Raw genomic sequence first — 16,701 nt, 5'->3', positions numbered from 1 at the left:
ACAAAAAAATTGGCTTATTGAGAGAGTCTTTTAAGATTTTCGGTGATCAATCTATTCTGAAGAAGTGTTTTAATTCTTTCATTCTACCTTGTTTTGAGTATTGTTCTCCTGTCTGGTGTTCAGCTGCTGATTCTCATCTTAATTTGTTGGACAGAAACTTACGGTCTATTAAATTTCTTATTCCTGATCTAGATGTTAATCTTTGGTACCGTCGTTCAATTAGTTCATTATGCATTTTGCATAAGATTTTTCATAACTCTGACCATCCTTTACATTCAGATCTCCCTGGACAATTCTATCCTGTTCGTAATACTAGGCAGGCAGTTAATTATAATAGCCAGGCCCTCTCCATCATGAGGCTCAATACTACACAGTATTCTAGAAGTTTTATTCCAGCTGTTACCAAGTTGTGGAATGATCATCCTAATGGGGTAGTTGAATCAGTAGAACTTCAAAAGTTCAAAGTTGGAGCAAACGTTTTTATGTTGACCAGGCTGACATGAGTCCTTTTATAGTTTATATATGACACATATGTTTTTAACGTTGTTAATAGTTTTTAGGACATATCTGTTTTGACGTTGTTACTGATTTTAGAATGGTTTATTGTTAATTTATTTTCATCATTTATATATTTCCTTTCCTCACTGGGCTATTTTTCCCTATTGGAGCCCTTGGGCTTATAGCATCTTGCTTTTCCAACTAGGGTTGTAGCTTGGCTAGTAATAATAATAATAATAATAATAATATACGTGTGTGTAAAGAGTGATAAGACTCTTCCTATTTAATTGGTAATTTTCATCGGCCATTCGACTACCCTCTCAGTACATTTTCAAAGCAGGTTGTTGTTGTTGTCCCTGTGTTACGTAGATGCAATATTAAGCGTCCCAGACATATGGGATGTGGTGTGGAGTGCAGTGCCAAACGTGTTTCTACATGCACAATGTCAGACCGACAGAGTTCATATTTCGAATACAGCGGCATCATTCCACTTGTTCATTAGTCAAGGGAATGATGCTCTTGGTCCTCCATATTACCACTCTCATGACAATATGAAATGATATCTAATTTAGCTTCTTCGATGGCGGAAAGGATCGTAGCGTTTCTTCTCTCATCTTTTCACTCTCGCGACCCAGAAACGGGGGTTATCTCTCGGGTCTTTTTTTTATATTTGCGGCTTTAAGAATTTTAGGTGCAGTAGTTAGTTATATGTTTTTAGTAGCAAGTATGTAAATCATGTGTTGATATTTAATAGCAAAATACTGTTTGTTGGTAACATTTCTAGGGAGGATATTAAGTACAAAATTTAAGTACTGAAAGTTTTGCCTTTATTTTGTACTTAGAAGAAACTATACTAATCATCACCTGTAATCTCAAACTATAAATTAACTATAGGTTACCAGTAACATGTAGGCCTGTGGATGGGATGATCCTGTTGCAATTATCTGGATTAGTTTCTCTTTTTCCTTATTTTCTTTTTTTAGCGCGTAAAATCTCGTGACCGAAGTAATGTAGCAAATATTCTTTGCATATTTTGATGCAATTAACGGAAAGATTGTTGTATGGAGCTGTAAATTCCCCTTTCCTTCCGAAACTCTACAGAAGATGAATGTTTCCAAAAGGTGTTGGTGAATCATTTACAAGTAATGTATGTGTTCTGTAGCTTAAAATTAACCTTTTCTAGTTCTGACTTTGTAAACACAAGTCATTATGTTGAAATTTCGAAGTGTTTCAATCAAAGCGTTCTTTCCTGTAACTGCATGACAGTAAAACTCCTGAAGTTTATGTTTTAAGTAGCAACTGTACATTACTGTCTTTTACACGAAATTGGGTAAGAGTTGAAGCACAGAATTACTTCGTAAGGATTATGATTGGGATGCTTGGCTAGCTTAGATTTTGACAAATTATGAATAGTAGAATATTTCAGTGTGTCTTTGAAATGTTGTTAACGCTATAAATATCTATTACTCAAGATTGAAGTTATGGGCTCTCCATGCGTAGAAAATTATTATTATTATTATTATTATTATTATTATTATTATTATTATTATTATTATTGTTGTTGTTGTTGTTGTTGTGGTAAAGGAAAAGATTAAGTGACCAGATTTTTAATAGTATGTAATAGAAGAGATATTCAGTAGGTATATATACCGGTACACAAAAAAAAAAATGTTGAAGGTGAACTTTGGAAAGGGTTAATGATTAGTAATAGAGAAGGACATGAAGAAGTAAACATTCAAGTTGAAGATGGTAAACTGTTAAAACGGAACAATGAGTTTAGCTACTGTGGATAAATAATAACAGAGGGCAGAGGTACTAAGAAAGCAGTGAGAGATAGTGAAAGAAGCGTTGGAAATATGTAGAAAAGTAACTGGCAATGTTTAGACGAGAAAATGTCATTAATACTCAAAATGAAGCTCTGTAAGACATTTATCACAGGTGCACTGTATGGGGCAGAAACTTGAGCACTTAGGAGGGAAAAGGAGGGACTGTTGGAAAGAACCGAGATGAGGATGGTGAGATGGATTGCTGGAATATCACTGCGAGAGAGGACGGAGACTCAAGATATGAGAAGAATGTGTGGTATATGTAGCCTAATGTAAAAGATAAGGCTAGGGAAGCTCGTCTGAGATATTATAGTAATGTAATAAGAAGAGAGGAGGTGGAACCAATTAAGAGAGCTAAGAACATGCAAGTGATAGGGGGAGGGGGGAGTGTGGGGCATCAGCAAAATTATTTCATCTATTTATGGGATACTTTAAAAAAAAAGTTGCCGATGATTTAACGTCAAAGAAAATCTAATTACAGTAGTTAAAGCAACTGATGTGTTAGATATTTGTATGTTTATTCTATGTCCTGCATTGAAGCCACTTAGAACATTCCCCACTCTTCGTTTTCTTTTCTTTTTTTGTGACCAAAGGCATATGACATATATTTTGAAGCAAAGCGAGAATATTGAAATAAAGCCTTATAGTTGTTGTTGGGAAGGACATTTAAATGTCCATATGCTTGTCGTGAATTTGATAACTTTGTATTGTAACGAAAAAATCAGGAAATCAAGTTGTATACAATTATGAAATATAATAAGTGTTTTTTCTCATACTCATTGTTTGTTATTCAGTACAAATGTTTGATTTATCGTTGAATCCGACTCTACACATTTAGATCATGGGGATTGATACGCAAATCAATAGGACTCCATTAAACCTGTATCATGTAATTTTTAATTGAGGAAAGCAATCTTTTTATTTTTTGTTTTGATATTTATTTTGGTACTATAGCATTTTTATTTTGAGTTTCCATACTCTATCCAGCATCAACTAATCAAACGTTTCAATCCAATGCACAGGTATTTGGCCACCAGAGGTCACCCTCAATGGAGTTCAAGGAGTTGACGAAGAAGGACGCCCAGGTTCAGCTGGCTCACGAGCTGCAGAAGTTGATTCAGACGTGTCCTGCCCCTCTGAAGGATACCGTACAGAAGGACTTCGAAGGGTTCGAAAAGCTCTTTGGGCGCTTTATCAATGAGTCTGGTCCGTCCGTCGAGTGGGAGAATATTCAGAAACTTCCCGAGGGATCTGTGAGTGATGCTGAAAGGCCTCAAAGCAAAACTGCTTGTGCTTTTATTCACTTTAGTGGCTCATAAACAATATGGATAACCTTTTCCATCGTAAAGGCAAAATATCTGACTTACCATTTTGCATATTTATTTATAACAGGTTGTTGGCTGAGATTATTCCTTTGGTTTATTATTTTTAACCTGTTGTTGACTGACATCATTCATTTACCTTATTATATATTACCTGTTGTTGGCTGAGGTTATTCATTTGATTCATTGTCCTGAAGTTGGTTAAGATTAATCATTAGTTTTGTTATTTATTACCTGTGGTTGGCTGAGGTTATTCATTTGCTTTATTACTTCTAACCTGTTTTTGGCCGAGATTATTCATTTAATATTCAATGTCGGTTTTTGGCCGAATATTATTCGTTTGTTTTATTACCTATAACCTGTTGTTGACTGAGATTATTCATTTCCTTTATTATTCATTTGACTACGATTATTAAAGATTATTTTTTGCAGGTGCGAAAATATGCGGAACTCTCTTCCCCGTCCATGTCATCGGTTAGGGACATGTTAGACAAGCTAGTCGTTGTGAAACTGAATGGTGGCTTGGGAACATCAATGGGTTGCCAAGGTCCCAAGTCTATTATTCCGGTCAGGTCTGACCTGACCTTTTTAGATCTTACTGTCCAACAGATTGAGGTGAGTGGCTTACTTTACTAAGGGCATGTGCTTATTGAAGAGAAAGAAAATTAAAATTATTTTTTTAATTTCGTTGGCAAAAGTCAATTAAACTAAGCTCTTGGAGGAAATGCAATATGAATAAGAAATTTTATTATAAACATTTTGTTTTTAGTATTTTATTAGCGTGTAAGTGGTTTTGAAAAAAAAAATTCGTTTAAACATTTTTGTATGGGATTATGTAGTATAACTAATTTTGGTAATTCCAGAGGTTTTGATTTTCTTGAGAAAAATCTACTACATTATTAAAGATAGCCACAAATGTCTATTCTACTGTAATCTCATGAGGGCTAATACAGGGAATACGATTATGCTCTAATTTCGATGAAAAAACTTATGACATAATTTAAGATTCTACAGGCTTACTAAAGAGTTTTTGGATCTCATGTTTTAACTTTATTATACTTAAACTCCCTCTATATATAATGTGAAATATTTAAATCTTATGCACAGTTTATGAAACTATACAGAAATAGGGTTCATTCAAAATTGTTTATCCAATTATCCTTCAAAAGGATTTCTTTGATCCCCTGGAAGAGCAAACGAATGTTTTGTAAATATATTCATCTGTGAATGTTCTTTGCAAAGACCTATGCATGCCTGACTAGTAGATACTTGGGATTCTAATGTATTTTTGTTGAGTGTTGTTTGCAGATACGTAGGAATACCTGATTAGTAGATAATTAGGATTCTGGTGTATTTGTCTTGAGTGTTGTTTGCAAAGACCTACGAATGCCTGATTAGTAGATAATCGAGATTCTGATATGTTTGTCTTGAGTGTTGTTTGCAAAGACCTACGAATGCCTGATTAGTGAAAAATTAAGATTGTGTGTTTGTCTTGAGTGTTGTTTGCAAAGACCTACGAATGCCTGATTAGTAGATAATTAGGATTCTGGTGTATTTGTCTTGAGTGTTGTTTGCAAAGACCTACGAATGCCTGATTAGTAGATAATTAGGATTCTGGTGTATTTGTCTTGAGTGTTGTTTGCAAAGACCTACGAATGCCTGATTAGTAGATAATCGAGATTCTGATATGTTTGTCTTGAGTGTTGTTTGCAAAGACCTACGAATGCCTGATTAGTGAAAAATTAAGATTGTGTGTTTGTCTTGAGTGTTGTTTGCAAAGACCTACGAATGCCTGATTAGTAGATAATTAGGATTCTGGTGTATTTGTCTTGAGTGTTGTTTGCAAAGACCTACGAATGCCTGATTAGTAGATAATTAGGATTCTGGTGTATTTGTCTTGAGTGTTGTTTGCAAAGACCTACGAATGCCTGATTAGTAGATAATCGAGATTCTGATATGTTTGTCTTGAGTGTTGTTTGCAAAGACCTACGAATGCCTGATTAGTGAAAAATTAAGATTGTGTGTTTGTCTTGAGTGTTGTTTGCAAAGACCTACGAATGCCTGATTAGTGAAAAATTAAGATTGTGTGTTTGTCTTGAGTGTTGTTTGCAAAGACCTACGAATGCCTGATTAGTAGATAATTAGGATTCTGGTGTATTTGTCTTGAGTGTTGTTTGCAAAGACCTACGAATGCCTGATTAGTAGATAATCGAGATTCTAATATGCTTGTCTTGAGTGTTGTTTGCAAAGACATATGAATGCCTGATTAGTGAAAAATTAAGATTGTGTGTTTGTCTTGAGTGTTGTTTGCAAAGACCTACGAATGCCTGATTAGTAGATAATTAGGATTCTGGTGTATTTGTCTTGAGTGTTGTTTGCAAAGACCTACGAATGCCTGATTAGTAGATAATCGAGATTCTAATATGTTTGTCTTGAGTGTTGTTTGCAAAGACCTACGAATGCCTGATTAGTGAAAAATTAAGATTGTGTTTGCCTTGAGTGTTGTTTGCAAAGACCTACGAATGCCTGATTAGTGAAAAATTAAGATGTGTGTTTGTCTTGAGTGTTGTTTGCAAAGACCTACGAATGCCTGATTAGTGAAAAATTAAGATTGTGTGTATGTCTTGAGTGTTGTTTGCAAAGACCTACGAATGCCTGATTAGTAGATAATCGAGATTCTAATATGTTTGTCTTGAGTGTTGTTTGCAAAGACCTACGAATGCCTGATTAGTGAAAAATTAAGATTGTGTGTTTGTCTTGAGTGTTGTTTGCAAAGACCTACGAATGCCTGATTAGTAGATAATCGAGATTCTAATATGTTTGTCTTGAGTGTTGTTTGCAAAGACATATGAATGCCTGATTAGTGAAAAATTAAGATTGTGTGTTTTTCTTGAGTGTTGTTTGCAAAGACCTACGAATGCCTGATTAGTAGATAATTAGGATTCTGGTGTATTTGTCTTGAGTGTTGTTTGCAAAGACCTACGAATGCCTGATTAGTAGATAATCGAGATTCTAATATGTTTGTCTTGAGTGTTGTTTGCAAAGACCTACGAATGCCTGATTAGTGAAAAATTAAGATTGTGTGTATGTCTTGAGTGTTGTTTGCAAAGACCTACGAATGCCTAATTAGTAGATAATTGAGATTCTAATGTGTATGTCTTGAGTGTTGGTTGTAAAGACATATGAATGCCTGATTATTAGAAACTTAAGATTCTAATGTGATTGTCTTGAGTGTTGTTTGCAAAGACATATGAATGCCTGATTAGTAGGTAATTAAGGTTCTAATATATTTGTCTTGAGTGTTGTTTGCAAAGACCTACGAATGCCTGATTAGTAGATAATTTAGATTCTAATGTGTTTGGCTTGAGTTTTGTTTGCAAAGACATATGAATGCTTGATTAGTAGATACTTAAGATTCTAATGAATTTTTCTTGAATGGTGTGTGTAAAGACCTACGAATGCCTAATTAATAGATAATAAAGATTCTAATGTATTTTTCTTAAGTGTTCTTTCCAAAGAGCTATGAATGCCTGATTAATAGATAAAGATTCTAATGTATTTGTCTAGAGTGTTGTTTGCAAAGACCTACGAATGCCTAGTTAATTGGTAATTAAGAATCTAATATTTTTCTCGAGGGATGTTTGCAAAGACATAGGAATGCTTGATTGGTAGATGATTAAGATTCTAATGTATTGGTCTTGTGTTATTATTATTATTATTATTATTATTATTATTTTTATTACTTACTTACTAAGCTACAACCCTAGTTGGAAAAGCAGGATGCTATAAGCCCAGGGACTCCAACAGGGAAAATAGCTCAGCGAGGAAAGGAAACAAGGAAAAATAAAGTGTTTCAAGAAGAGCAACAATATCAAAATAAATATCACTATAAACTATGAAAACTTCAGCAAAGCAAGAGGAAGAGAAATTAGATATAAGATAGAACAGTGTGCCCGAGTGTACCCTCAAGCAAGAGAACTCCAACCCAAGATAGTGGAAGACCATGTTACAGAGGCTATGGCACTACCGAAGATTAGAATTAGAGAACAATGGTTTGATTTTGGAGTGTCCATCTCCTAGAAGAGCTGCTTATCATAACTAAAGAGTTTCTTCTACCCTTACAAAGAGGAAAGTGTCACTGAACAATTACAGTGCAATAAGAAGAATTGTTTGGTAATCTCAGTGTTGTCAGGTATAGGAGGACAGAGGATTGTATATAAAGAATAGGCCTGACTGTTCGGTGTGTGAGTGTTTAGGCAAATGGGAAAATGAACCGTAACCAGAGAGAAGGATCCAATGTAGTACTGTCTGGCCACTCAAAAGACCCCATAACTCTCTAGTGGTAGTATCTCAACGGATGGCTGATGCCCTGGTCAACCTACTACCTACGGATGCCTGATTAGTTGATAATTAAGATTCTAATATGGTTGTCTTGAGTGTTGTTTGCAAAGACCTATGAATGCCTGATTAATAGATACTTAAGATTCTAATTTATTTGTCTGAGTGTTGTTTGCAAAGACCTACGAATGACTGATTAGTAGATACTTAAGATTCTAATTTATTTGTCTTGAGTGTTGTTTGCAAAGACCTACGAATGCCTGATTAGTAGATATTTAAGATTCTAATTATTCGTCTTGAGTGTTGTTGGTAAAGACCTACGAATGCCTGATTAGTAGATACTTAAGATTCTAATGTATTTTTCATGAGTGTTGTGTGCAAAGACCTGCGAATGTCTGATTAATAGATACTTAAGATTCTAATATATTTATTTTCTGTGTTGTTTGCAAAGACCCAAGATTGCATGATTATTAGCTAATTAGGATTCTAATGTATTTTTCTCTAGTGTTGATTGCAAAGGCCTACAAATACCTGATTAGTAGATAATTAGGTTGCTAATGTACAGGTATTTTTCTTGAGTGTTATTTGCAAAGACCTTCAAATCCCTGATTAGTGGATACTTAAAATTTTAATGTATTGGTTTTGGGTGTTGTTTGCAAAGACCTACGAATATCTGATTAGTAGATAATTAAGATTCTAATACATTTTCCTTGAGTGCTGTTTGCAAAGACCTACGGATGTAGGATTAGTAGACACCTTAGATTCTAATGTATTTGTCTTGAGTGTTGTTTGCAAAGACCTACGAATATCTACTTTTGAGAAACACACTAGGTCTGTGTCTTCTTCAATTGCACAAAAAATTGTCTTATTGAGAGTCTTTTTAAGGTTTTCGGTGATCAATCTATTCTGAATAGGTGTTTTAAGTCTTTCATTCTTCCTTGTTTTGAGTATTGTTCTCCTGTCTGGTGTTCAGCTGCTGATTCTCATCTTAATTTGTTGGACAGAAACTTATGGTCTATTAAATTTCTTATTCCTGATATAAATATTAATCTTTGGCACCGTCGTTCAATTAGTTCATTATGCATGTTACATAAGACTTTTCCATAAGTCTGACCATCTTTTACATTCAGATCTCCCTGGACAATTCTATCCTGTTCTTAATACTAGGCAGGCAGTTAATTCTAATAGCCAGGCCTTCCCATCATGAGGCTCAATACTACACAGTATTCTAGTTTTATTCCAGCTGTTACCAAGTTGTGGAATGATCTTCCTAATTAATCGGGTAGTTGAATCAGTAGTACTTCAAAAGTTCAAAGTTGGAGCAAACGTTTTTATGATGACCAGGCTGACATGAGTCTTTTTATATTTTATATTTGACATATCTGTTTTTGACGTTGTTAATAGTTTATATAGGACATATCTGTTTTGATGTTACTGTTTTAGAATGATTTATTGTTAACTTGTTCTCATCATTTATTTATTTCCTTATTTCCTTTCCTCACTGGGCTATTTTTCCCTATTGGAGCCCTTGGGCTTATAGCATCTGGGGTTGTAGCTTGGCTAATATTAATAATAATAATAATAATAATAATAATAATAATAATAATAATAATCAATATTCTGATGTATTTTTCTTGAGTATTGTTTGCAAGGACCTATGAATACCTGATTAATAGATAATTAAAATTTCAATGTATTTTTCTTGATTGTTTGCAAGACCTGCAAATGCCTGATTAATTGATACATAAGATTCTAATGTATTTTGAGTGTCGTTTGCAAAGACCTACGAATGCCTGATTAGTAGATACTTAAGATTCTAATCTATTTGCCTTGAGTGTTGTTTGCAAAGACCTATGAATGCCTGATTAGTAGATATTTAAGATTCTAATGTATTCATCTTGAGTGTTGTTTGCAAAGACCTACGAATGCCGGATTAGTAGATACTTAAGATTTTGATGTTTGTTCCCATACTAACAAAGCTTCCGTTATTTATGTGGATTATCTTTCAGCGTAGTTGGAAGGTAGTCATTAGACTTTATTTGCGAAGTGGCAACGCTGCCTAACCACTTAAGCAGGTAGACTGGGGTTTACTGGGCGGTACCCAGCTGCCTCTGTAAATACTATCACAGTTGTGAGAGACATCACTTTTTCTTTCGGCTCGGTAGAGATCGGATGCGTCTTCTCCCTCCCTGACTGTCATTGGACTTGTGATTTTGCTTTCTCATTTTCTCTTTTTTTTTTTGACCGATTGTAGCTATCACTATCCGAGTGTCCTTCTTCTAGAAGGCACTCACGGTCTAGAGCCTCGTGCTCACGAGACCACAGGTCTCAGTGCTCTCTTTGGAGGCGTTCCTGTTCACGAGGACAAATCTCGTGATCGCGTTCAACACGATCACAAGCAAACTCTAGACCTAGGTCCAGATGCTCACGTTCTAGATCTCTGCGATCTAGATCACGAGAACAGCGCTCGCGCTCGTGAAGCCGACGCTCCCGTTCACAAGGGCAGCGTTCACGAAGAACGTCGTTCACGTTCGCGATGCCGATGCTCACGTTCATGTAATAGGGATTCGCGATGTTCACGACGTTCTCGAACGAGAGCTAGACGCTCCTGTTCATGATCACGAACCGCTTGGTTGCGATCAAGGTCTAGACTAGTGGTGGTTCTCAAACTATTTTAAGATTTTTTGCATGGCTTTCTCTTTATAATATTTTAGATGGCCCTCGGACTCTTTTACATTAACCACAATTAACATATAGGCCGCTGGAACAAAACCTTTTTGGCAAACAAACGTTTATTCAAAAAATGACGACCCAAAAAAGGGATTTTGACGTAGGAAAAATCTATTTCTGGGCGAGAGACCCGTGCCGCCCAGTGAAATGCTCCTTTTACATAATTTCTAAGGTAAAAACTGCTATGAACTTACCAGAGAAAAATTTGTATAGGAATGCTAGGTTGAACCCAGCTCGCTCACCTTAATAAGGTGTCGGTATAATACTGGGGCGCTGAATAAATCATAACCAGAGGCCTCGCACCATTTAGATATCTCCTGTCAATATCCCCGAACAGCGAGGTGCCGTTCAACATCCTACTACTACTAGCAATCCCACGCCAGTGACGTCCCTCCTTATAGCACCCCAGATTGAGGCCCAATTAGGGAGGGACGGGTGGGTTCACTGGGCAGCACGGGTCTCTCGCCCAAAAATAGATTTTTCCTACGTCAAAATCCCTTTTCTGGGCTCCGACCCGTGCCGCCCAGTGAAATCGTACCAGAGAATGGGGACCCAATATGGCTAACTACCTGAAGAGGGAATAACACAAAAATAACATAGCTGATGAGTTTTAATATTAAAAAGAGGGATGTGGAAACCCGTAAAAATAGATCAACGTGTATATGACAATGATAAATAGACATGGTAAACAAACAATAATGAAACCTGTAGGTAAAATTCAACAGATATGAATTGTGGTAATCCAGCTTAGTAATAAAAAATGCAAAGGTAAAAATTCAATCATAGAAATGAATATGAGCATGGTACAAAATCCCATCAGGGGATGATAGAGAGAACCAAGCAAAAGTAAATCCATAACAAAGATTTAACATAACAAAATAAAATCAGCTCGGGGATTTCAAGAACAAGTGAAATCAAAACAATTCGTGAAATTGAACAATTGAATAATAAAATAATACACCATAAGGGTGTATGGTAAACAAAACAGGTAGGAACAACAGGTAAGCCAGGCAGGAGGGAAAGAGGACAGAGCAAGACGTTGTGATTAGGACTCAGTACCTTCAGGAGGAACTATATTCCCTGCAGCTACTGTGGCAAATCTAAGAGCTTCTAAAGGTTTTAGGTAGTGGCACTTGAAAACTTTAGGGGACTTCCAACCCGTATATTTTGATAGCTCATCAAATTTCACCATATGCAATGATTAAACATGTACATTTTAATACAAAGCTATTTATTTTAAGCATTATTAATAGAATATGGCATGATCATAGTTACCCAAGTGTTTGGGAACTAGCCATTATTTTAGCCTTTTTAAAACCCGGTAAAGACAAGTTTTTAGCAGCAAACTATCGTCCTATTGCATTGACATCTTGTTTATGTAAAATCATGGAGAAGATGGTCAATGCAAGGCTGATGTGGTACCTTGAAAAGAAAGGTATTTTATCATCGATTCAATGTGGATTCCGAAAAATGCACTCAACGACTGATGTGTTGACACGACTTGAGTCTTCTATTTGTGAAGCCTTTGCTTCCAAACAGCACCATGTTACAGTATTTTTTGACCTTGAAAAGGCATATGGTACCACATGGAGATATGGTATACTTAAAACCATTCATGAAATCGGATTGAGAGGAGAGCTGCCACTATTTATTCAGGCATTTCTTTCACGTAGAGTTTTTCAAGTGAGAGTTGGGAATACTCTATCAGAGAGTAAGTGTCAGGAAGAAGGAGTTCCTCAGGGTAGTGTGCTGAGCGTAACCCTTTTTTGCACTAGCAATTAATGGGATATCCTCAGCCATTCCGCAGGATGTTCTCTCAACATTATTTGTGGATGATCTCTCAATATCATTTGCTGGCACTAGAATGGCAATGGTTGAGAGAAAAATCCAACTCGCTATTGATAAAATTATCCAGTGGGCTGACATGAATGGATTTAAGTTCTCAACAAGTAAAACTACCAATTTCCATTTTTGTCGTATCCGGGGAGTACATCCAGACCCGGATATATACATTAAAGGTCAACGGATACCATGTGCAAGAGAAGCTAAATTTTTAAGTTTGATATTTGATTGTAGGCTTACATGGGTTTCTCACTTAAAAGCGTTAAAAGCTAAATGTCTCGAGGCTCTGAATATCTTAAAAGTATTGTCCCATACATCAGGGGGGGCAGACCGCAATACTATTTTAAAATTATACAAGGCCTTGATTTTTTCCAAAATTAGTTATGGTTGTGAAATATATTCTTCAGCCACCCCAAGCCGGTTAAAGATATTAGACTCGATACATCATGCAGATATTAGATTGTCTACTGGAGCTTTTAAAACCTCGCCTATCCCAAGTCTCCTTGTTGATGCTGGAGAGTTACCTCTAGACCTTTACCGAATGTCTTCCATTATTCGGTATTGGTTTAGATTGCAAAGACTCCCTAACTCTCTAGCCTTTCAGACTGCAAGCCTTGTAAGACACTCATCATACTTTGAGTTGCACCCAAAATCCCCTCAACCTTATGGCTTTCGGGTGAAACGATTATTAAATAGTCTGGATATAATTAGAAATAAGGTACTTCCATTCAAGGTATCATCAACGCCTCCATGGAAGTTACCATAGATATCTTTTTGTAAATATTTTATTGGAGATATTAAGAATATGTCAGACCTAGAAGCCAGGTGTCTTTTTAATGAACATGTTAAAGAACATAGAGGATCAACTTTTATCTATACTGATGGCTCCAAATCTGATGCTGGCGTTGGATTTGGAGTACATAGTAATGGTTTTAATTGTAGAAGTGCACTTCCTCTGACCGCTTCCATATTTACTGCCGAACTGTATGGCATATTAACTGCTATTGAGAAAATAGCGTTGGAGAAGGAGGGTAATTTTACAATTATTAGTGATGCAAGGAGTGTCCTTCAAGCTATAGAAGTTTTTAATTCTAATAACCCTCTAGTTTTAAAGATTTTAGAATTGCTTTTTATTATTGGACGGAGAGGTATAACAGTTCAATTTTGTTGGGTTCCAGCACATGTAAGTGTGTCTGGGAATGAGAAGGCAGATTCACTGGCTAAGAAGGCTGCATCCGAGTTGCTGCCAAGAAGGTATCCCATTCCCTGTAATGATTTCTTACCTGACACCAAGAAATTGGTTTGCAATAAATGGCAACAGCAATGGGATAGCCTAGATGGGAATAAAATGCGAGAGGTAACAAATGACATATCTCCTTGGAGGTATAATATGATGCCCCGAAAATGGGAGACGTCTTTTGTCGTCTCCGTATTGGTCACACTCGGTTGACACACGAGTTTCTGCTGAAGGGCCAACACCAACCGTATTGTGACGACTGTTTAGTACCTCTAACAGTAAGGCATTTGTTGACCGAATGCCCCAATTATAACAACTTAAGGAATAGATATTTGTTTGAGGCTCGAGGTGAAAGTGGCAGGTTCATCCTTGACAAGATTCTTGGAAATGATGTGTCCTACCATGCAAGTGGCATTTTTAGATTTATTTCAGAAGCAGGTCTTCTGAAAAATATTTAACTTTTATGACATTCAACTTTTATGATTTTAATTGAATACTCTTGTTTTTTATTTTATTTAATTTTTTATTTTTGTATACATAAATTAAATGTTACCGGCGTCAATGACCTCAGATGTCAGGATGCCTGAAAACTTTAAATCAATCAATCATCAAATTTCATATGGTGGAAAAAATTAATTGAAGTAGCCACAGCTCGAATATCATGGACATGTGGGAATGATTCAGGATTAGCTTGTTTAATAAAATAAAGAATTTGCTGCCTGATTCCCTTAAGGGTAATAGTTCCTCCGTGTTCTCTAATAAATAAGGGCCCTGTGGTTGTAGTGGAAGTTCTACTTAAGTAGGATTTCAGGGTGGTAACTGGACACAGGGATGGATCCCAAGGAAGTGGAACAATCTTCCAGGGAGACCACCTGTTTTGGGGGGTCCTCATTTTTAGCCAGGAAAACTTTGTTAGGGGAGAGAAGGACCTCACCCGAAGAGAGAAACTCTATATGACCTGGGTCTCTAGATAAGGCTGACAATTCTGAGATTCTGGAGCCAGAGGCGAGGCTCAAAAGAAAAAGTGACTTTCTTAATAATGCCATATAGTTACAGGATTCATTTGAGGTGTCAGAGGCTAGCTTAAGAACATCGTTCAAAAACCAGGAAACTGCGCTAGGGCGAGTTGAAGGTTTTAGTCTGGCACAAGCTCTCGGAATGGATGAGAAATATGAATCCGTTAAATCATTGTCAAAACCAATATGGAAGATCTTTTTCAAGGCTGACTTGATTGTAGTAATTGTACTGTATTGGCTGCCAGGCCTGATTCGAAGAGAGTTCTGAAGAATGTCACAGTTAGGTTCATCGTCATTTTCTCAACTTGCAAATCTTTCAAGAACTTAGCTAATTTCTTGACAGCTGAGTCATATTGATGGAGAGTAGATTCCCTTTTGTCAGATTCCAGGAAAATAGTATTCAAAGGATCGATGTTTTTACCTCGTTGGGCTGTGAACTTCATGAAGTCCAGAAAGTTAGGGCTTTCAGAATCCTTGAGGAAGCGAACACATTGCGAGTTTGTACTGTCTGTGTTAGCACCGGATTGGGAATCCGGCGGGGGCGGAGACCTAGTTCTAGCAACAAGGGGAACCAATTGCTCTTGGGCCAGTTGGGGGCTACGAGAGCCACTTGACCTTTGAAGGATCTGAGTTTGTGCAGAACTTTCAGCAGGAGATTCACCGGAGGAAACAGATAAATCATCTTCCAGGTATTCCAATCTAGAATCATAGAGTCCGTGGCATAAGCCTGAGGGTCCAGGTTGGGGGCTACGTAACAATCCAGTTTGCGATTGGGTTCCGTCGCAAACAGATCCACCTGGAGACCCGGGACTTGAGATAGTATCCACTGGAAAGATCGATTGTCTAGTGACCATTCCGACTCTAGCGGAGTCGTCCGGGAAAGTGAGTCCGCTACCACATTCCGGACTCCTGCTAGATGGACTGCTGACAGGTGCCACTTGTACATTGCTACCATGAAGAAAATCTTCAACATGATGTGGTTTATTTGGGCTGATCTGGAGCCTCCTCTGTTGAGGCAGTGTACTATGACTGCACTGTTGAGAACCAGTCTGATATGGAGATTCCTGGCTGGATTGAGACGTTTTAAAGTGAGGAAGACTGCCATGGCCTTTAGGACGTTGATGTGCATTTGTTGGAAGACCGGTGACCATAACCCCTGGACTTTCTTGTGCTGGGAGTAACCTCCCCACCCTGTTAAGGAGGCGTCTGTGTGAACGACGAGTCCCGGGACCGGATGTTGTAAGGGAACCGACTTGGAAAGATTCTTGATCTTCGTCCAAGGCTGCAGACTTTTTCTCAGGATTGGGGGAAGGCGAGCACGTTTGTCTCGGCGTATTGCGGTTGCTCTGGAGCGCCACACTCTGTTTATGTCCTTGAGTTTGGACCTTAGGACGATGTCTGTCACGGAGGCGAACTGTAAGGAACCTAGGATCCTCTCTTGGTTCCTTCTGGAGGTCAACTTTTCCCTGAGTGTTTTGTATTCCTCGCTATCTCCTTCCTTTTGGCTTTGGGGAGGCACAGCGTATGGGAGCACAGGTCCCATTGTAGTCCCAGCCACTGAAACTTGGTCTCCGGGACCAGGCGGGATTTCTCGAGGTTGACTTGGAATCCCAGTTGTCGAAGGAAGGTGAGGACTTTGTTCGTTGCTATGCGGCAAGTCTGGGCATTGTCTGACCAGATTAGCCAATCGTCTAGATAGGCCACTACCTGTATCCCCTGAGTTCGAAGCTCTTGAATTACTGTCTCTACTAGTTTGGTGAAGATTCTGGGTGCTATGTTGAGCCCGAATGGCATCACTTTGAATGCATAGACTTGTTTGTCTAGCTTGAAGCCCAGAAAAGGACGAAAATGCCTTGCTATTGGAACGTGATAGTAGGCATCTGTAAGATCGA

The 16,701-nt window shown here is 37.5% G+C and overlaps 1 protein-coding gene across 9 annotated transcripts in view; it reads left to right on the top strand.

Annotated features, from left to right (window-relative positions):
- Positions 1-16,701, top strand: part of LOC137641335 (UTP--glucose-1-phosphate uridylyltransferase-like) — a 238,799-nt gene that overhangs the window by 124,006 nt on the left and 98,092 nt on the right. For all 9 annotated transcript variants that reach the window (XM_068373782.1, XM_068373787.1, XM_068373790.1 and 6 more), the window contains 2 exons: positions 3,347-3,577; positions 4,079-4,261. In XM_068373782.1, coding sequence (XP_068229883.1) covers positions 3,347-3,577; positions 4,079-4,261 — 414 coding nt within the window. The remainder of the gene's footprint in view (positions 1-3,346; positions 3,578-4,078; positions 4,262-16,701) is intronic.

Source organism: Palaemon carinicauda, chromosome 5 (assembly GCF_036898095.1).
Source record: "Palaemon carinicauda isolate YSFRI2023 chromosome 5, ASM3689809v2, whole genome shotgun sequence".
In the NCBI taxonomy this organism is placed as follows: domain Eukaryota; kingdom Metazoa; phylum Arthropoda; class Malacostraca; order Decapoda; family Palaemonidae; genus Palaemon; species Palaemon carinicauda.
The sequence above is the reverse complement of the archived record's forward strand: the minus strand, read 5'-3'. Positions and strand labels throughout refer to the sequence as shown.